The 22,473-nt window shown below is 39.0% G+C and overlaps 1 protein-coding gene across 1 annotated transcript; it reads left to right on the top strand.

The window, feature by feature from the left end:
- Positions 1 to 616: 616 nt before the first annotated feature.
- Positions 617 to 22,223, top strand: slc43a1b (solute carrier family 43 member 1b). Its single transcript, XM_026303434.1, has 16 exons — positions 617 to 811; positions 2,762 to 2,920; positions 4,746 to 4,929; positions 5,073 to 5,128; positions 5,447 to 5,523; positions 9,975 to 10,067; positions 10,545 to 10,678; positions 12,387 to 12,520; positions 13,115 to 13,261; positions 13,492 to 13,527; positions 13,698 to 13,830; positions 14,112 to 14,241; positions 14,423 to 14,496; positions 15,789 to 15,912; positions 16,030 to 16,229; positions 20,000 to 22,223. Exons 2-16 carry the CDS (start codon positions 2,767 to 2,769, stop codon positions 20,031 to 20,033), a joined length of 1,710 nt encoding a protein of 569 aa, XP_026159219.1. The 5' UTR covers positions 617 to 811; positions 2,762 to 2,766; the 3' UTR covers positions 20,034 to 22,223.
- The last annotated feature ends 250 nt before the right edge of the window (positions 22,224 to 22,473 follow it).

Below are 22,473 nucleotides of genomic sequence, written 5' to 3'. Positions count from 1 at the left end.
CAGCACTGCTGTATGCTGTGTTCAATTAATTTAATTATATAATTTGTTCAATTGTATAATTATTCTTTAAAGCAATTCTTTAAATTTGCATTCACATTGTAGAGGATACAGTATGTTCCTGAAATGCTTATATCTTATGTTTTTTACAGTCTAGGTTAGCTAAAGTTACCACTTACAGCACTATTTACTGTCAGTGAACTGAGTGCTCCTGACACCAGTCTCTTGACTGCAGCTGTTTAATCATGGTGATGTCAGTGTATTTTAGAACAAGCCACTTCCCGTAAACTCCATCTCTCATAGGGTGGAATTGAACAGTGAGTGAAGAGATGCATTTATAGTAAACAGACACACTGACCACAAGACGGAGCAATTGAGCAAGCTACCAGTACTGACAGTGGCCTGGTTTTTTTTTTTGCTTTTTTTATTACCCTTTTCAGGTACTACAGCATTACAAGCAGAGAGATGTAATGATTTCTATCAAACAATGTGGAAAAATGTTGTAATTCAACTGGTCCATTAAAGTCCAAATGTCTTAGTCTGTGTGAGTGTTTAAGGTCAGTAACGTGGGAGGGTGAGAATTCAGCTCCTTTTATAGACACACAGAGAGGGAGTGAGTGAATGCACACGTGCCGGTTCATACAGCTGCCACACAGAGGGTGGGATCACACTTTTAAACTTTCAAACTACAAGAAAGAAAGAAAGATATTTATTTAAACATTTCTACAGGGACACAGATGCAGCAGTGACTAGAACGTGTTGAATCATCACCATATAAGTACAGATCTTCTGGTGAAGCAGATCAACTAGTAAAGTAAGTGACTTCGGACCTGGTGCACATTTTTGATGTGAGGCTGTCCCTTAATAAAGCCTGTGGTTTTGTTGTTGTATGTAAGTGCATTCTGGAGGTACTCGTCATCAGATCATGTATGAAAGCTGTATTAGGATCATTCAACTTTCTCTCTTATCAGGAGTCTTATCGTCCTTTATTTCTGGATGAACACTTTAACTAGTCTAGCTCGAGATCCTAACATGTACAACATTTAAGAAGGAGCTCTGTGTGAATGAGAATAACACATAATAGTGTGGATGGAGGTGGCCTGTGGTTTTTGTTGAAATCAATTTCCAGCAACAAGACTTACAAAATGGACTGTTGTAGAGGTGGTCACCCTGATCCAAAAAGAAAGCATGATTCCAACTCAACCTGCGGAGCTGTGTGTTATGTCCAGCTGCTAGTGTGACGTAACGTCACTGTGTATGTATCATTACACATGTCCCATATATTTAAATGCTGAATCCACTGTAGACTGCAAAACGGTATGTGTGTTTGTGGGAGCAGGTGTTGCTCACACTGTACATAAATATGTTTTCACTGCCATACTGTGGGCATTCAGTGTTATTTTGGTGACAAAGGGTGAAGACTTGGTTTAAGTGGTAGGTTAGTGTTATAGTTAGGGGTTAGGGTTAGTTCTGTATCATGTGTATACACACGCACACTCATATGGTTTGACCATTGACTACTAAAGTGATTGAAGCACCCTAGAACGGATACAATAGTAATTTAGTAATAGCTATTTATTTTCATCATTTTCAGCAAAGTATATTATACAGTTGTTTCATCTTTCATCAACCAACTACCGGTAACATGTGGTTTGACTTACATCTAGTTTTACAGCAGGCATTCCATTACAGAGAGAGAGTGCACTGCTATTTCTGTGGTCAGCAGGACACTCAGTGTGCAGACATGTGAGTTGCTGCTTTCTAAACCTGGCACACACAAATACAGTAGATACACACACAGAGAACTATACACACACAATACATGAGTTTTAAATTCACTTCTTCAAACATTCTATGAACGATCGTAGAGGTTTCAGTGTTTACATGAAAGTGATTGTGAGTGTGTGTGTGTTTGTAAGTGGTTGCACATGTCTGAGTGTGTGAGACTTGATAGCCCCAGCTAGAGTTTAAGGTCAAATAGGGTCAAACACCTCCCTATCACCTTCCCCATCCCCTCACTTCCTTTACCTCATTTCAGGATTCATGACAGCTCACGAGTGGGCTCGATGTTTAGGGGAGCTCTACCCAGTTTAGTACAGGGCTTTATTTAGCCTGTGGGATTTTTATATAAACACACACAATTTACACTCCATGCTTCTCACCAGAACCAGGAGTGTGTATTTGTGGGCCTAAGCATTGCATCATCCCCCTACACTACACAGTAGTTACATGGACGTTTTTCACAGATTAGCTGGTACGCTCTTACTCACTGGAGTAACAGAAGCGACATAAAACAACCACACAGTAGTGATTAAAGAGATCTACACATTTATTTGTATAGTAAGTGACAGGAGTGTAGATAGAGAATGGGTTCTGCACACATTTATTTGTACAACTGCAGATGGTGCAGCCTGGAACGAGCTGCAGTTATACAGAACGTTTGCTGTTTTTTATTGCTGACTGACACACGGTCATAGCAGTTATGACGAGTTATAGCTGTCACTTTTGCATGTGTGCATGCTGATTTGTAGGAATGCGGGAGTATTTCAAAAAGCATTTCCAGTTCTATACTTACATACATTTTGTTCTGGCTCAACCTGTGCAAACTGCAAAAGAACTAAAAAAGACACTGATAATCTGAAATAATCTCTCATTAAAGCAGTAAAATTGGTGAGTGCAAAATCAGTATTTGGTGTTTCTGGCTCCATGCTGCTTGGTGGACTAATGTTTTCCTTTTATTTTTCCTGTGCCTGTGTGTCCCCAGCTGTCATGGCTCCCAGCTTGGCCCAGGCATACAGTAGGAGGTGGTGGATGGCCATCACAGCTGTTATAGAGAACCTGCTCTTCTCTGCTGTTCTGTTGGGCTGGGGCTCCCTGCTCATCATGCTAAAAAATGAAGGCTTCTATTCCTACATTTGTACTGGTAAGCCCCATGTCCATCCAGCTCTTCCAGTTATTTTCATTGCGTTACCTCTCAGACAGTTTCAACGCTGCAGTAATTCTACCAAAATACAATTTTTGCATTTAAATTCTGACTGCGATTTGATGATACAGTACATGTGCTACAGTTAGTGCCACAGACAGGATGCTTAAATGTATTTGCGAGGTTTGGATTCTTCTGCTGAAGGTTTTTACTCCATGTCTGCATTGCATAAATTGCCATACACATCTAATCCCCTGTAGCTCTGTAGTCATCCACAAGTGTGGCGTTACATCAATGTCAAAACTAAAGCACAAAAACGCAGCTTGCAAGCACAAATGCGAAATATACGCACACAGAAAGAAGAGCCATGCATATGTTTATCACAATAACATGCTCAAACCATGTTTTTTTTTCCTTTTCAAATGTGTCTTGTCCCTCTCCGTTTGATTGTTGTCCTTGCTCCCCCAGTGGATTTCCCTCAGTTACTCTTTTGTGCATTTTGGGCATGACATAAGGTTTTGAAAGTTTGAGGGTGGGTTCATGGACATTTGTCAGTAAATGCTATTTGTTGCATTTGTGATTGACTGAATGATTGACTGTGTTTGAATGACAACTTCTCTTGAAGTCCAAGAAGGCAGACAAGGACGAACGAGTGTAGGTTAAATACGCTCTGTGCTTTATCTATATTATGGTGACATTAATTATTTATCAGTCCAACAGTATTTCTTCTAAAGGTGTGTATGATATGGCGATTCTTAAAGCTAACGATAATGTTATCACCACCTTGGATGTAGACATTAGTAATGACGTGACATTTGATTAGTTAAACAGTTGTCGACATGTCTGTATCAGACAAATTAGAATATGTACATAACGCTGAACATATAACAATCGCACGCTGATTAATTTAATGACACTGAGCAAGTGAGCATGAGAGTAAATCAGAAAAGGTGTGTTAATAAAACAGAAAGGCGTCTTGATGGGGAACAGACTTTGACACACCTTTGCAGTTAGCTGTAATATTACCCCATGACTTATATCTTGTGTTTGCTATGTTATGTATCAGATCCAGATGTAAATACCTGGAAATAAAAGCTGAAATGCTGATCTCCTGTCTCATTTTCATCTTTTGATGTCAAACTCAAATGTGTTCAGTCTACAGCAAAAATAAAGAAATTGGCCTCACTGTTCCAACACTTCTGGAGGTGAGTGTACTCTATTTTCTCCAACTCTTTATGAATTCTACTGTACTTATACACATCTCTGATAATCCTAATTCCTGCAGCTGTGAAATCATATATACCCTTTCCCTGGAATATTTCCTGCACGATATAATGACGTAATTTTCTGACATTCCTCCTTGTCTGCCATCTTGGACTTCTGGAGAAGTTGTTCATCAATCACAGTCAATCATTCAATGTACAGTCAATCACAAAATCAAGCAATAGCATTTACTGACAGAAATGCCAATGAGCTCACCCCTAAAGAGAGCAGCTGAGGGACTTCCACTCGGTGCACAAGGAAAACTATCAAATGGAGAGGGGGAAAAGCATTTAAGGAGGGGAAAAAAAACACAGTTTGGGCGTGACATTATGATAAACATATGTGCAGATCTTCTTTCTGTGCATATTTTTTATCGTTTTTGCACCCTCTAGTTTTGATGTTGATGTTATGCCATGTACAAGTTACAAAGGATTTCTTTTGCTTTTCTTTTGTGTTTGTTTTTTCTTCATACATTTTGATGTCTAGTCTTTTCAGTGCAAAGGTTTGCTAGCCTAAACAATCTCTACATTCTTCTGACTTGTTCTTCTATGACCCCATCCAGAGAATGAGACTGTCAACAGTAATGCGACATTGACGGACAGCAGTCATTGGCCGAGTTGTGTGGAGCAGGAAGAGATTTTGAATCTTGGCTTCACTATTGGCTCCTTCCTCTTGAGTGCGGCCACTTTACCCCTGGGGATCCTGATGGATAGATATGGGCCACGGCCACTAAGGCTCATTGGCAGGTGACAGTGATTTCATAATTGGATTTGCTTCTGAATATGATAGTGAATATGAGTATTCGAATATGAATATTTTCAAGATGCTACATGAAAATAGCAGATACCACATTTCGCGTGTTCTGACATCCTGTGCCTATGTATTTCAGTTCCTGTTTTGCAGCTTCCTGTGCAATAATAGCTGTTGCAGCATACAATCCTGAAGGTGAAGCAACACATCAAAACACCATTGAATCATGCTGCTGCATATAGACATAGACATATTCCACCATTTTCCAGCTTGGGATCTTAGAGTTTTTTTCTTTTTAGTTTTTCCACAGTTTTTGATAGTTACAGTAACATGTACATTAACAACAGGTCTTGGGATACTGCAATTTATATGCAATCAGAAATTTTAAGTTGCATTGATTTTAGTCACTTTTGGTAGGGAGCTATGGACAAAAGTAGAGAGCTAGATTGTAAATATATATATATATATCCTTCAACACCTTCAAAAACCTTATGGCATTCTTTTTTTCATCAGTGTTGTCTGTCCTGATCTTCCTTGCTGTATCCTTCAACGGCTTTGGAGGAATCTGCCTGACGTTCACTTCACTCACAGTATGTTTAACACTCACACACTCACATTCAAAAAAACATGTTACAAAATTCCTGCATGTGGCAGTAGGCCCTCTCATCTGGCACTGCAGAAAGGGAATGTGCCATCAGTGCAGGTGGAAGCTGATCAGTCTGGATGGAATGAAGTTCAGCCAATGGTAGAGAGTGACAGGAAACATGACAGGAACAGGTTAGATAGACAACAGACACACACTCACTCCTATGGGCAATTTAGAGTCACCAATCAACCTGACATACATGTTTTTGGACTGTGGGGGGAAACCAGAGTACCTGGAGAAAACCCACACAAGCACAGGGAGAACATGGAAACTCCACAACCTTCTTGCTGGGAGGTAAACAGTGCTAACCACTCAGCCACCATGATGCCCAGATTAAACATGAGGAAACAAATTTTGTAGCTTCCACATTGTGCAGCCCATTACACATACACATTAATATTTCTATAAACAAATATTCATTGTGATACAACAGGTAAAGGTAGTCACTGGGAATATTTGGCTACAATGCTGAGCACATATATCTACAATTATAGGGTTCAATGATGGTGTTCCCAATACATTGTGTGCCTAGTTGCAATGTGTTGGCGAGTTGTGTGCCTGATTACAAGCACATGTCTCTTCATGTGTGTGTATTTTAGAAATCTGCACATGGTGTTCCACTTGTTCTAAATTCTGCTGCCACCTCTCAGCCAATCCAGACCTGTTTGGCTGACACATCCTCCCACAGCCCTGTGCCCTTGTCAACCCCACCTCCCCCTGCCACCCTTTCTTTTCCAGCCTGGACCATGCCCTGGACTTGACATGGTCATTTTGGTCTTACTGCTGTCATTCCTGGCTGTGTGTGTTTGTATTTGTTGTGTGTGATCGTGCTGATAAAATTACATGATGTAGATGTACCCAACGCATAAAAGACAATGACAAACACGAGCCACCAGTGGTATTTTCATTATCACAAACACACATATTTTAAGTCTGAAATCTCCTATTTGCATGGCATCAAACAGGGGGCAATATTGTCTTGATTACATTTTCAACAAGACTAAGAGTCTGCACCTGGGCTCCTTGCTCTACAAAACTATACTGACAACATGCTCATCTGATGATAGTACAGCATTAAAGGTCAGGGAATGATCAGAATTTTCACAGCTCACCTAGCAAAGAGCAATAACATCTACCCAAATTTCTACCAAGACATCTGTTATACAATCCATGAGTAAAAATGGGCCTGCTTGTAACTGGTAGAGGAAAAACTGATACAGCTTTCAAGAGCTATTCATCTCTGGCATTGATCCAATACATGCATACAGGGAACTGATTGGTACCTGTAGGTAAAAATTTCATATTGGCAAGATTTTATGTGTACACTGCAGCAATGCACAAGAAAGAAAGAAAGAAAGAGAGGCTGATAAGAGGCAGGCGTCAGGAACTCAAGCACAGATGGCACAGCTCATGGAAATAGAGGTAGCCACCATGGAAAAGAGAGGAGGACAGATAAGGGTAGGAAAACAGGCTACAACAACACAGAACGTGTTCTCACTACTGAGGTGAGTGAGAAAGTCAGAACAGAGAGGTCTGATGTTAGTTGAACTCTGTGTTTTGAGCTATTAGAGACATCATATCATCGAACATGGGTCCGACATTGTTCTATATTGTTGTAGAAGTGTCTCTTAGAATGGTCCTACAGTAGTTTATATTGTCCTGACATACCACATGTTATTTGGTAATAAATATTGATGTGCTAAATCAAATACTGCTAACATAGTGAACCTGGTGTGGGAGGTGAGAACAGTAACTTTTGCCCCAGGTCCACCCAACAGGTTAATGTGTTACTGATCATGCTGTTGCTATTTCTTCTACTACCACCGTGTATGGGCAGTCATGTGTAGACCAATACCTTAATAACTATCTAATTATTCAAACTAGATCCACTGACAGGACAAATCAGATTTGTTGTTTCATAAAGATGAGTGGGCAGAAAGACAGACAGACCAATAGGAAGAAAAGCAGATGGCAAGAGTTTGTTTGTTTTCAGCGTTTGACAGGAACAGTTTGGGTAAATAAAATTTTGATCACTTATCCCACCATGAACATGGACGCATTGGCAGAGATGAGTCACATGAACACAGCCACACCTTAAACTGAAGGTTAATGCTTATTAAATACAAGTCAAGGCTCAATATTACGCCTCCCTTTGTCTTGTTAAAGCAGCATAATATTAAACCATTGTTCCTTAAGCTTGAATCAGCATGGTAAATACAGATGTATTCAGCTTTCATATAGACGTATTAGAGCCACGTTTCCAGAGATTTCAGATAAAAATGAGAGTGTGCATCCAGTCGTGCAGATGTGATGCAGCAGTTTTAATTTGAAGACCATTTGCCACATTTGTAGTTTTAATTCCAAGATCCAAAAAGCTCATGCATTTCCTGTTATACAATCAAAAGTTCCTTTTTTTATTATTTTTATATTTTTCTTCCTTTAATGAATTTAGCTTAAATTGTCAGCAGCTGGCCTTTTTATTTATAATTCAACAGGGGATTTACATATATTGGAATGCCAGTATTTTTTTGAGGTTCAGAGGTTTCTTTTTATATCTTGACATGATAACACTGTTTTATGCAGGCTACTTCACTCACATGTTTACAACATTTGTTTGATTATCTTTGAAAAAATCAAAAGGAAAAAGCACAGGCCCTGTGTTGGACTGGTGACCTGTCCAGGGTGGACCCCTGCCTTTCACCCACAGAGAGCTGGGATAGGCTCCAGCAGATCCCCGTGACCCTGGTTAGGAATAAGCAGGTATAGATAATGGATGGATGGAAAAAGTACACACAATCCAAATTGTGTGTTTTTGACCCCAGTACATACTATTGGTGACAGAAAAGCCATAGACAGTCATCCAGAAACATCTGCTATGAGCAGCAATAAGTTGAAACTGAGTCTGTGGTGTGACCCAGCCAAGTGCAGTGCAATTGGCTGGGTCACACATCTATAGTTAATGTAATAGTCTGTACTCATACAAACACATTAGAACCACCATCTGTATGGCCAGAGAATGTTCACATGCCCCCACCCACACACGTGACAACTAGTCATGTCAAGAAGATTCACAGTGTGTCTGTGATAAAGAGAGGAAGTTTGTATGTGTGTACTTAAAAAGTACACACACACATGTTGTGGGGACACACTCCCTTCCTCAAAGGGACCAGATGCTGGTCCAGCATGTACATCACTGAATTTAGGATGATGGTCAAGGTTAGGGAAAGTATCCAGAAAATGAATGTTAAGTCAGTGTAAAGTCTGCATGAGGGATGAAAACAAATGTATGTCTACGTGTGTGTTTGTATATTAATCAGCTTTACAACCCCTCAATTGAAAAGCAAATGTATGACTGAATCACTAGCACCATCTGCTGGTTATATTGTTAAAGTGTTTTTAAGTTCAATTCAATTCATCCATCCATCCATCCATTATCTATACCTGCTTATTCCTAACCAGGGTCACAGGGATCTGCTGGAGCCTATCCCAGCTCTCTTTGGGTGAAAGGCAGGGATACACCCTGGACAGGTCACCAGTCCATCACAGGGCCACATAGAGACAAACAACCTCACACACTCACACTCACTCCTATGGGCAATTTAGAGTCACCAATCAACCTGACATACATGTTTTTGGACTGTGGGAGGAAACCAGAGTACCTGGAGAAAACCCACACAAGCACAGGGAGAACATGCAAACTCCACACTGAAAGGTCCCTGGAGGATTGTGAACCTGGTACCTTCTTGCTGGGAGGCAACAGTGCCAACCACTCCTCCACCATGCTGCCCTCAATTCAATTTAGTTCAATTTTTTTTTTTTTTTTTTTTTGTATAGGGCCAAATCCCAATACAATAATCTCAAAGCAGTTTACAAAAAACTAAACCCAACAAATCCTTTATGAGCACTTGGCGACAGTGGAGAGGAAAAACTCTCTTTAATGGAAGAAACCTCCAGCAGAACCAGGCTCAGTTTGGGCGGCCATCTTCCTCGACCAGTTGGGGTGAGTGGATAGAGGAGAGAGAGTCAGTGTATGTAGCTGTTTACTGATAACAGCTATTTATTTTAGTCAGTTATATATTGTATTTTATTGTGCACAAATTCCCCAAAAGGTCATTGGACCGAAGAATAGCTGAAGTATAGTCATCCACTAGTGGCTTCTTCAGACTGAAAAAGCCATGTGGTTGCGTGATGAAACGTGAACAAGAAGAAAACCAGATGTCATGAGTCAGTTGGACCACCTAAAATCTACTAGTTGTTTAGTACGGTTATCACAAGTTTTCCAGGTGAAGGAACTCATTTGCACAGAGATTTGCTGTTGACACATAAAGATGGTTGCATGGTTTATTCTTGCATTTGATATTATTCTTATTCTTCAATCCTCTCTCTTTCATCTAGCTGCCAAACATGTTTGGGAATATACGATCAACTGTCCTGGCCCTGATGATTGGCTCCTATGCTTCTTCTGCTGTCACCTTCCCTGGTGTCAAGGTGCTCACACACACACACACACACACACACACAGCTAAAAAAAAAAAGCTAAAGCTAAAAGGTAGTCCTCAGTACACTGTAGAAGAAGAAGCTAAAGGAATAGTAAGAAGAATGTGAAAAACAATATTAAAAAGAAAAAGGGAAGGGGATAGGATGAAAAGAACTAAAATGATTAAAAAGTAGGAAATAGATGAAAAAAATTAGTATGCAAAGTATGCAAAAGAGAAAGAAGGCAGGAAAGAGGAAATAGAAGAGATGCAAAAATATGTTGCAGTGGGTAGTAAGTTGTAAACACCAATTAAATGTTATGATGATGCATAAGGGTCAACTTTGCAACATGGTGATATAGATGATTTGATTTTCTCCCTGATTTCTTTTCATCCCTTGTTCTATTAATGTTCTATCTGTATCTCTGTGTATCTCTCTCTGCTAACCCACCTCCCTCCCTTTCCTTTTTGTGTTACCTCGTGTCTCCAGGTGATATATGATCTTGGTGTATCATTCCGCATCATCATGTGGACTTGGTCAGGTATGGCCTGCTTGGTCTTCGTCAACTGCTTCCTAAACTGGCCAGCTGAATCCTTCCCTGCACCCGAAGACATTAGATACACGTCAGTACACTCTACTACTCTACTACTTCCTCTAGTCACATTAATGTACACAATTGTTGATCCCTGGAAATTTCAGTCATGAATTTTAGTGTGCCAGTCCTTAACACCCCTCCTCTCTTCTAATTTCAATATAACATATAGCAATTTATGATCAAAATGAATCAAAACCCTGAAATAATATTATTAAATCATGCATACTGTGCATAAAAAGTGCTAGAAATTCAGATTGAGAAACACTAGACTCAACACTTCCTTGAGACACTGTGGTTTACTCAGATGCAAACTGTTTATATAAGGATATTGATTAGTGCAGCTTTATAGCCAATGTGCTGAGCACTGAAATTTTAAAAGCTCCACTGGGGGTATCTGTGCACAGATACCAGATTGCAGGGAAAGAAAGCTGAACATTACTGACATATCACTAATACACTAAGGAATAAGTCAGGTAGCACATGAGACAATCAGAATCACATGAGCTAATCAGTATCAGTATATAGATACATTAGGCTTAATGAGATCAAGACGCAAATACACAAGGGACATCTGCTGGTCTGTTAGAGTGTCAGGACCACAGAAACAGTTCCTGCCAGAGATACAGTAACTACGGAGCTGCTGCTAGCTTTCCATTATAACTGGTATGAATATTCTGTGATGGACTGGTGACCTGTCCAGGGTGTACCCCTTCCTTTCACCCAAAGAGAGCTGGGATAGAATCCAGCAGATCTACATGACCCCAAATAGGAATAAGCGGGTATAGAAGATGGATGGATGGATGGATGGATGGACAGATGATATCAATATTCACAGGAGTGGAGGAAAATTCCTCCTGACCATGTCCACTCAAAATTTCAACTTATATCAAATTTAATAAGGTTCTGAAATTTTATGAACACATTTTTTCCAAGCCTTTGTTCAAATTAAAAGCATATTAAAGCCATGATACAGTAGATATAACGTATTGCAACTTTTTTGCAGCCCCCTCCAACACTCCCCACAGGTTTCAATGTTTTTGAGGTGGCCCCTTTCTGATGCCACTTAGTGAACTCCACGGTTATTTTTGATATCTTATTCAATTCATTTCAATTTTATTTGTATAGCACCAAATCACAATGCAAATCATCTCAAGGCTTTTTACAAAAAAACAAAAAACCCCCCAACAAATCCCTTATGAGCAGCACTTGGCAACAGTGGAGAGGAAAAACTCCCTTTAACGGAAGAAAAAACCTCCAGCAGAACCAGGCTCAGTTTGGGCGGCCATCTGCCTCGACCGGTTGGCATCCATCCATCCATCCATCCATCCATCCATCCATTTTCTATACCCGCTTATTCCTAACCAGGGTCACAGGGATCTGCTGGAGCCTATCCCAGCTCTCTTTGAGTGAAAGGCAGGGGTACACCCTGGACAGGTCACCAGTCCATCACAGGGCCACATAGAGACAAACAACCTCGCACACTCACACTCACTCCTATGGGCAATTTAGAGTCACCAATCAACCTGACATACATGTTTTTGGACTGTGGGAGCAAACAGGAGTATTGTGAGCAAATCCTCACAAGCACAGGGAGAACATGCAAACTCCACACAGAAAGGCCCCTGACAGGTTGTGAACCTGGTACCTTCTTGCTGTGAGACAACAGTGCTAACCACTAAGCCACTATGCTGCCCCAGTCTTATTGTATGTTATATTTCTTTCTCCTCTTTTGGCAGTAAACAAATGAAGTCCACTGGGGTTGTGACAGAGGATAAAATGATCGAAGACTGCCACATGACCATGATGTCAGACAAAATAGAAGCTGAGCAGGTAGAACCTGAGCCGAAAGACTCCCAGAGCACAGCCCAGGGTGAGGATCATTATTGTAAATGTCACATTTTTGTGAAACAATAAATATATACCAGATGTTTTTCTTCATAGGTGTTTTTTTTTCTATTACATTTCCATGAACCTGGGACATTATATGAGAGACATAGCAGAGGTCAAGCTATCCAGACATTTAGTTTCTACCTTTAGTCAAGCTCCTATATTTCCCATCATGCAATTCAGTATTGTCTTCGTTAGAATCTGATGACATCATCAGTTATGAGTTGTACTCCAGATTATTTGTTCTGTGTCTCTTGCTTTCATTTGTCTTATCCATCTGTCTCACACTGTCTCTGCTAGTGTTTCCCAGTTCTGCTGATAGTGAATAACTTTATAACGAACTGAGATACTGATTCAATGAACAATAGGTTACTGATGAAACACTCATCTCCATAAAAGTTTTACACACAAATGACATAATAGCATCTGTATATGTTGCAGTGTTTGACACGCTGTAAAAGAAAATAAACACAAAGAGAAATGTTTTTTACAGTGCAATCTGATAATTTTCCATGGAAGTTTGCTACCTAAAATAAACACTGCTTTCATATATCATTCTCCCTCTCTACTTCTATAGGTGCAGTACCGTTCTGTAATTCTGTGTGCTCTCCGATCTTCATGTGGAGTCTCATCACCATGGCAATGACCCAGCTCAGACTGATCTTCTTCATGGGTGCCATGAACAAGATGGTGGAGTTTCTGGTCGCCCATGGAGATCCCAACCGTAAATAATAACTTATACTGTACACCACCATTTTCTGGTTTGCTTTGTTGCTAGGAAAGAAAATTGGAGGTGAAGCAATTAAAATCACTTTATATTGACAAAAAACGTACTGATAAGCATTGAAGTAGCCACTAATGTAGTGTGTTGTGTAGCACGTTCACACATTAGCATTAGAATTAGTGTTAAACTATCTTTGGGGATCACTGACCTGTGGATGATGTTTCTTTTAGCATCAGAAGAGCTGCAGAAGGAGGTGGAGGAAAAAGGTAAGAGTCAAAATGCACAATATTATGGGTGAACAGCTTATTTACATGTGACTAATATTCATTAGGGCTTGACTTGTGAGCTGAACTCAAGTACTGGCCACCACTTTCTCTACCACCATTTCTCTGGTCAGTTCTATTGATATCATGCGATCTCTGTATGTCCTTCCCAGTTGGGTTCTACTCCTCTGTGTTTGGTACAATGCAGCTGCTTTGCTTACTGACCAGTCCTTTGATTGGCTACATCATGGACTGGAGAATGAAAGATTGTGAAGAGGAAAATACAAACACACAAACAGAAAAGAGGTATGAAGATAATTTAGTTGCTGCTCTTAAGGTTTAGGCTTTATATGGCTGCATTTATACACTGCTGTACAATACACAGCAAGCCAAATTTCTATTGTATAGGCTGAGCTCAGATTTCTGTGTATATGTTCATCTTGAATGAAAGAGATGTAAAAGTTTTAATGAAAGACCCATTGGTTGCTGTTCATACTGGTTCTGGAGAGATCACTTCCTTCTGGACTCTGTAACATCCATATATCACCCATAGTTGTATGCCTCTGTTATATGCTTGTCCCCTTCAGCCAATCAGATCCCCCAAAGAGAGACAGAAAGATCCAGAAACTGACCAATGCCATCAGAGCTTTCATCTTCACCAATCTACTATTGGTCATCTTTGGAATAATTTCCTTGATTGACAACCTGCCCCTACAGGTTAGAAAAATACTATTGAGGAATACAAAGATCAACATTTCCATGTATGCTAATGCATTATTAGGGCCAGTGCATATGAATTTACAGATAGGTACACAAAATAACACACAGTGACACAAAGTAACACACAGTGACACATCTGATTATCATTTGTAAATCTGTGACTTTCATTCTTTGTTAGATGGTGTCATTTGTTCTGCATACTGTAGTGAGGGGGTTTATCCACTCCTGCTGTGGAGGCCTCTATGCTGCTGTGTAAGTACTACCACTGACAAGCTGCATTAATCAATATATCCCACATTTATAAAACATCCATCCATCCATCCATTATCTATACCCGCTTATTCCTTAACCAGGGTCATGGAGATCTGCTGGAGCCTATCCCAGCTCTCTTTTGGGTGAAAGTCAGGGGTACCCCCTGGACAGGTCACCCGTCCATCACAGGGCCCATTTATAAAACAGATTTCTTTAAAACAAGCATATAATTTAAAAGTATAAAGTAAAAGTGACCAGGCAAAATGTCCACACAAACAGTGTTGTCTGAAAAGACCACTGTCAGTCAGCTTTTGATTGTTTGAGGTGTAAGTAACTGTGCCTGGCAAAAAATCTTGCTCGGTCCACCAACTACAGGTATTCCAAGAATTCCTTGGAGTTATCATTGATGATCAACTAAATTGGCAAGAACATATTGACCTAATCAGTAATATCTAAATATCTAAATCTATTGGCATTAGAAGAAAACTGAGACACCTCATCCATAGTGGCTGTTTACATACATGTTTGTACTTGAATATCCCTGTTTGCCTTATTGTAAATTAGTATGGGGGATTACATGCTCATCCTCTCTCCATCAACTTCTCCTACAGCAGAAACAGAATTTTGTTAGGATAGCAACTTGTCCTGAGCCATATGCTCCATCAGCTCCTTTATTTAAAAAAATGCTGATTTTTCCCATTTCTAATATCAACATATATCAGACATGTAGTTTTGTCTATAAAGCTCTAGTTGACAGGGCGGAGCTTTCTAAACATTTTACATCTTTTTTTCTGCAGTGAATCTAAAATACATAATTATTGAACTAGAAGTTCTTCGAATCTCATGTTACCCAGGTCAATGAACAGTGGAAGCCAGTTCTCCAATAAATTTAGAGGGGCTAAATTATGGAGTTGTTACACATATTTGCTTGAAACAGCATGTTGTTTGAAATTTGCTCTTACAATGGTTAGGTGATTTTTATTGTTTGTGTTGTAGTTTTATAGGTTTTATGTGTTATTTTTCTTGTTTTTGCTTTTATGGGAAGGGCTAAGATAAGATTTTTTTTTTTAAATTTCTCTTGTTATATGTAAATAAATAAATAAATAATAAATAACACATGCATTTTAATTGTCACATTGCTAGTCAACCACAGCATAGCTGATCATCATACGATGCTGGATTTTATATATTTTGGCTGAGTTAAGGCAGTGATTGGAAAGAAAGATAGTCTTTCCCTTATTTTTTTTCCCCTCCTAATGGTTATTCATTTCCATCTCCCGTCCTACCCATAGGTATCCAGCCAACCACTTTGGCACACTTACAGGTATGCAGTCAATGATTAGTGCTGCTTTCGCCTTGCTCCAACAGCCACTGTTCATACTGATGCTGGGACACCTTAATGGAGATCCTTACTGGGTAGGAAGCAAACCACATGCACACACAATCAAAGAAATGACAACAAACATGCAAATATATGCAAGAGGTTTTATAATAGGTTTTCCACATGCACTGACATGTCTGTCCTTACAACAGATCAATTTGGGCCTTCTTATCTTCTCTCTGGCTGGCTTCCTGTTGCCAGGATATCTGTTCTATCACCGTAGAAACCTGAGCAGGGAAAAGGAAGCATGTGATAGGCTGGCTGCCAGCCAATCAGACAAGGAGAAGACACTTCTAACCCAATCAGCTAATGGAACTGCTAAGAGCCAAGCCAATGGGCACACAGCAAATGGGTATTTGATTTAAAATTATTGATAGGATAATTGTTGTTAGCATTCAGTGATTTATTAATATTCTCAGGTCATAAATGCTGTCTTATTCAAGTTTATAAATGACAAGAACAAAGACAAAAACATATGGAACAACAGTTTCTTTTGTCATTTTTTTCAACAAAGAAAAGACAAAGACTAGAACCAGTGATATTGCGATATGCTGGCAGGGTTTCCAATGGTTAAGCGGCCAGGGGGGAGGATACTCTTTTAGAAAGTGTAACTTTTTAGATTACTGAATGTGCCTGCAACTTGCTTGTGTTAACCAATCCAAAGGAAACTGTTATGTTATTGTTATGAGCACTATTTTTTATTTTAACATGACAAGAAAATGTAGATGTGTCTAATTTAAGGATGATTATTGGAAATCACATAATTTAATATCTTCAACAAATGAGACAATTGATCATAACAATTTGTCTTTTTTTGTCACTTTTATGTTTTATCTAACATAAAAGCAACTAAAGCCAGGCAAAAAAAAAGGTTTTCAAAAGATGTACAAATTATTGTTGAAAACTTGAATTCAAAGACAATAAAATACACTTTTGCTCAATTCAGCACATTCAGGGGTTTTACTTTTCAGGCCTTACACGTATCTGCTCCCCTTAATTATCCAAAAATTGTAGCCTGTAACAAGGATAACTTTCAACAAAACGCTTGTTAAAAAGTCAGACTTGAAGGTAAGGTTTTCTGGAAGATATGCAGTAAATGCAAGTTTTACAAGGCATAATATAAAAAATTAAGGGTGAAACGGTGACAGACTTTTCACAATGCATCAAAATATATCACAAAATGGAGATGTCTCTGCCTAAGCCCACTGTGTAGTAGTAGTTGGTCATGAGTTGTGTCTGTTGTGCAAACTCCTTCCAGCTTCACTAACAGGAAGAAGAATAGAGCATTTGTGCAGGTGAAGAGAAAGAACTTCACTGCTGCATCTATATTGAAATGTAGTACATTTCAGTTAGGAGGAATATGTTCCCATCCAAATAATGGATTTTGTGATATGTGTAGAAGCCAGGGCTGTGTTACCACTGTCAGAAGCAGCTTCTTATACTACTGCTGGTCACAAATCCTGTTTGATAAAAACACCAAAAAACACCAACTGTACACTGTAAGTCACTTACTAACTTTGCAAGCATTCATCCAGCCATCCAGTTTCAGCCAGGTTCAGTTATGGTGGCAGCAGGATCAGCACAGTTGGCATCTTCCTCGCCAGGAAGTTTTTCTAGCTCCTAAAAGTGGGCCCTGAGCATTCCCAGGCTACATGAGATATATAATCTCTTCAGCATATTCTGGGTCTACACTAGAGCCGACCGCCTGGCTGGACCCAGAAAACATCAAATGGAAGGTATCCAGGAGGCATCTTAATTGAATGCCTATAGTACATCAGTTGGCTCCTTTTGATGTGATGAAACAGCAACTCTGAGATCCATCTAGATGTCTGAACTTTGCACCTGCACCCTTACAGAGAAAACTCCCTTCGGCCATTTGCATTGCAGTCTCATTCTATAGTCAATACCTAAAGCTTCTGACCATTAGTCAGGGCTGGAATGTAGACTGAACACTTCTTTTTCTTTTTGTTGTTATGTCTCCTAATCCTCGTTTCCTTCGTTTCTGGCAACCGTACCTCAGTCTAAGCTTTATTTAAGGTTTTACATCACTGTCAAATGCACTGTGTGTGCAATATATCCTTTTTATCAGAGACCAAATTGAAATGGTCCAAAGGTAACTGGACACTTGCTGTACACTGTAGCTACAAAATATTTTAGAGGCAGCAGTGCATTACTTTGACATTAGTTCACACACAAAACAGATCACATGTTAATGTGATAAAAGTGACACTTAGGCTAAAAAATAGAAAACAAATCTATCAGAGGCACGTAGTCAAAATCAACAAGTGGTACATTCTAAAAAAACTGAGATGCAAACAAAAACAAGAAAATGGCAAAATACCTGGTAGACCAAGGAGCCCAGCTTCTGTAGCTGACTGGAAAACCATTTGTATGATGAAGACAAACCCTTTATAACTGCACAAGAAGTCAATGATGTTGTTCAGGATGTATGCAAATATATATATATAATTAACTTTAGCTGTGTCTATTAAGTCCCAAGCACAGCTCCACTGCCTTGTGAACAAGAGAAGACTCCATTAACAAGGTTCACCTCATGATAGAAACCATTGATAAACCTCAAAAACGGCTGCAGTTCACAAAAACATACAATAAGAAACCAGTGGAGATCTCAAATAAAGTTCTGTGTTCAGATCAAACAAAAATCAACCTCTATCAAAACGATGAAAGAGAAAACCCGAGCAGACTACCGTACCTGTATCAATTTTCTTTTGCTTGTCTAGACCTATGGCAGCAGGTTCAGCAAGATAGTCTGGACACCACCAGTGTTTTCCAGCTTCTCCTGGAGGACACCAGTGAATTGCCAGGCTAGATGAGACATATAGACCCTCTAACATATTCTAGTAATACTGGCACAAGGACAGTAGTCAGATTAAATGGCCTATTTGAGCTATAACAGTAACTTGACTTATCTGTGCATGTAAACAGAGTGAGTGACTCCTCTGCAGACAGTATTAGGCAAGATGTCATAATGCTATGGCTGATTGGTACTGTGTATAAGTACCAGATGGCTTATAACAACAGCGCTGGTACCCCATACTCCTGCAGTACCTTACACAAGGTCCCTCATGGAACCCAGTCAAAAACAATTTCCAAGTCCCCAAAACACAGCTAGGCTGAATGAAAAAAATCCAATGACCCCTCAAGTAGTTTTGAAAGAGGAAAATGTAGTTTGACAATTCAGAGCCTCTTTCCAGTAGCTTGTTCTAAGCTTTCCTGGGAAGGATGATAACCTAATTTATTGCACAAATCCTCTGGTTCCTCTTTATAAATATGAAGACTGCAACCCTGGTCCGCCAGTCCACCAGCACCCTCCCACGTAACATGTGACATTAAAGAGACATGCAGCCAGTATTGCCTAATTTGATTCCATGTCTATGTTTTATCACAAGATGTATCAGAATTGATCATGATTATTCTTCTGAAGCTGTAAGTTAAAGGCAAAACAGATGAGCCAGATGTTTCCACCTCACTCTTGCTGCACGTCCACAAAGTGAATTGTCAGTCATAGGTCTATGGTGTTCTGGTTTCAAGAACATTTGTTATGCCAGTCCATGATGCCCCAGACAGCCCATGGCAACTGGAGTCTAGCTCCTCTCCAAGAGTTTGGGTCCAGATCTATTGGTCTGCTGAAGTCTGTGAGTCAATAAGAACCAAGACTTCAGCCTGTCATTGTAAATTATCACAATGAATCGGTAGCTCCCTTCAGCTTTATGGATCTTTACTTAGTGGAGTGAGCTCATTGTTTAGCTGTCCAGCCCACAATGTTTTTACAAACTTCACCCAGAAAGGCCCCTGCTGAAGTCTGTGACTTTCAAATCCAGGAACCTTCTTGCTGTGAGGCAACAGTGCTGAGCACTAAGGCCCTGATACAAATCAGAGAGCAGAAATCCTGACATTTGCTTTTTTGTCAGCATCTCCATTTAAAGCAGAGAATGATGTAATTGCTTTTTGATGTTGTATGGTGCAAAGAGCCTCTATTATTACATTGACAGTCTTGCAGCAACCAATCTTCTCTTTGTGTATATGTAATATTTCAAAAAGATTCTGTAAATGGGACTTATTATTAGGTTGACTGTACTAATTTTCTTTGTTTTATTTCAGCATCAGTCTACATTGTTGCAGTGCAAGAGACTGAATGATTAAGGTGTGTGTATTCAGGAGTAGCAGTAGTAACTCCCAACTGCATTATGTGGGTATGTGAGTCCAACTTTGAGAAATTAAATAAAGTACAATTTCAATAGCATGTTTTAAAAAGTTTAAAAGTTTTCAAAGTCTGGTTTCAGTTGGACTAACTCAATTAGTCCTCGCACTCATTGTAGCCAAACATCCCTCCTTCTCTGGTGCTTGTACAAATATGTGTGTTATAGTTTTAAAACAAGAATATGAACAAAGCACAATTTCCTGAATGGGAGGCCAGGCTAGCTTCGTGTCTTCTGAGAGTCAGTTCAGGAACAAACTTGTTTGGAACAAATACAAAAATGAAGGGGTTATTAAAGTGTATTAAAATACAGAGGTTGCAATACTTTCTTTACTTATTGCAACTTAATAGGCACTTGAAAAAGCCAAAAATGTGATAAATGAAGATTTTAATGTCTGCACAAAAAGAGACATGGCTTCTCCAGTACAGTTAATAGAAACGTGACAATAATTCAATAGGATTTGTCTAGTGACTATATAATTATGTGCGAAATAGCTGAAATGTGTGTGTGAGGCATCATCTGAAAGTTAGGAAGAAGATCTGTTGGTAAAATGCAGTTTGCTGATATTCAAGAGTCCTGAGTTTAAGGCATGCATCTGCTGGTCTGATGATTCCCTATAGACAAAATAGACAGAATATACAGCAGGCATACCTTAAGATACAATACAGACACTCTGGCCGCATAAATTATTGTGATAAAACCCACAAGAAATTGAACATTATATATTTCAGATATTATTTATCCACTTTAATGGATTGTACCATATAGTGCAGGTGTTGCTTTTATTGTATCCACCATCTGTATCATATTATTTAATTGTTTCTGAGCTAAACATGCTATTAGCAACAGAATCAGCTGTCACAGTGGCCATCATTGCTCATTTTGATAGTGAAGATAAAGTTAAAATTTGGATTGGAATAATTGACAAATAAAATTTCAGTTTAAAATCAAATGTTTATCATGTGTAAATACTGTATGACCAGATGACTGCTCAGTGTTAATAACTTTTCTCTATAAGATGTATATTGTGTTTATTTGGTTTCTGACTTTATTAGCAATTTTGCATTGCTTTGTTATGGAGATATGTAAAGAATGAAAGATTATTACAAATGTTAAATTAAACCATGTTTCTGTTGTTGTTCCCATTTAGACGTTTGTTTAGAGAGCCCAAACAGGTGCCTTGTACTGTATCTGGGAGCTATTCATTCTAATGCAGCACCATAACAGGATCTTTAAATAACACACATTCTGCAATTGTTTTGATGGTCTTTAATTTTAGTTGTATTTATTGAGGGAAAATATTTTATAGATCAAACTCTAAGATTTAACCAGAGACACTGCAGCAGTTTTGCCTTAGCTGGTCTAATGATCTAGGACCATGTTGATAAAAATGTTTAAATGTTAGGACTTTATGGGTAGATCTTAACTAATGAGGTGGGCCGTGCTTATTTAATATTTCCAAATGTCAGATTGTGTGCTACTCCCTTCTGACCTGACATGCAGTTGTCATTTCTTGGTATCTATGACAAATGATGCCAAAACTAATTACTGAAAATGCTGAGTTAGTGAATTCTTTGATTGCGTGATTCAGACAGCAAACTAGCTTTAGGTATCGTTATACCCTAAAGTTTTATTAGAGTCTATCTTAAAGCAATACTGACATATGGAACTGTCTTTGGCCACCATATTTGTTCTGATAATATATACTAGTTATGAAGTGGTCCTCTCCTGATGGTATTAATAATACTAATCTATCTAATTTAGAGAAGACTTTTCAAAATACTAAAGATGTTTTACTTTGCAATTCAACTAACAGATCATAGATAATTATATGTATAAACAGAAGGAAATGCTGCTGATGACCTGGATCAGATATGTTACATCAGTCAGAAGCTGAAAGATACCAGTACTGTGTTATGCATTGTGAATATGTATACTTTTGCATGGCATTTCTGGGATCATTAGTTCCCTTTTGTGCACTTGATTACATATTTCTGTATTTGTAATTAATTTCTGTGACATTTACTAAGGTAGTACAATCCATGCAATAAACAAATTCCTTCTGTTGTTTTTGGGGAATCTTGGTAAGCCAAATGAATAAATCAATAAATGTTTTTAGGTCAGTATGTTCTGAGTGACAAAGTTTTGTTATTGGGTGATATCCTAGTACAAGAGTTGTAACTTAAACCTCTACTGCACAAAATCAAAATAACAGAAAACTTTCCTGACCCCATCTTCCCCAGTTTCCTTTTTGTCTCTTTTTTTACACTTGCAAATGTATCATGACATAAACAGTCCAGTCAGTTTGGTTTGGTTTAGTTTGGTTTAGTTTGGTTTATCCTTGTTTTTCCCACTATTTACACCCAAATTCATGGA

Source organism: Mastacembelus armatus, chromosome 1, assembly GCF_900324485.2.
Source record: "Mastacembelus armatus chromosome 1, fMasArm1.2, whole genome shotgun sequence".
Lineage (NCBI taxonomy): Eukaryota > Metazoa > Chordata > Actinopteri > Synbranchiformes > Mastacembelidae > Mastacembelus > Mastacembelus armatus.
Note: the sequence above shows the minus strand (reverse complement) of the source record. Positions and strands in the feature narration are given on the sequence as shown.

Excerpts from the sequence above, each read along its gene's own strand:
- slc43a1b (XM_026303434.1), top strand. The coding sequence starts at position 2,767 with ATGGCTCCCAGCTTGGCCCAGGCATACAGTAGGAGGTGGTGGATGGCC. Across the intron at positions 10,679-12,386 it reads CCCGAAGACATTAGATACAC|TAAACAAATGAAGTCCACTG; the intron begins GTCAGTACACTC and ends CTCTTTTGGCAG. Across the intron at positions 13,831-14,111 it reads AACACACAAACAGAAAAGAG|CCAATCAGATCCCCCAAAGA; the intron begins GTATGAAGATAA and ends TGTCCCCTTCAG.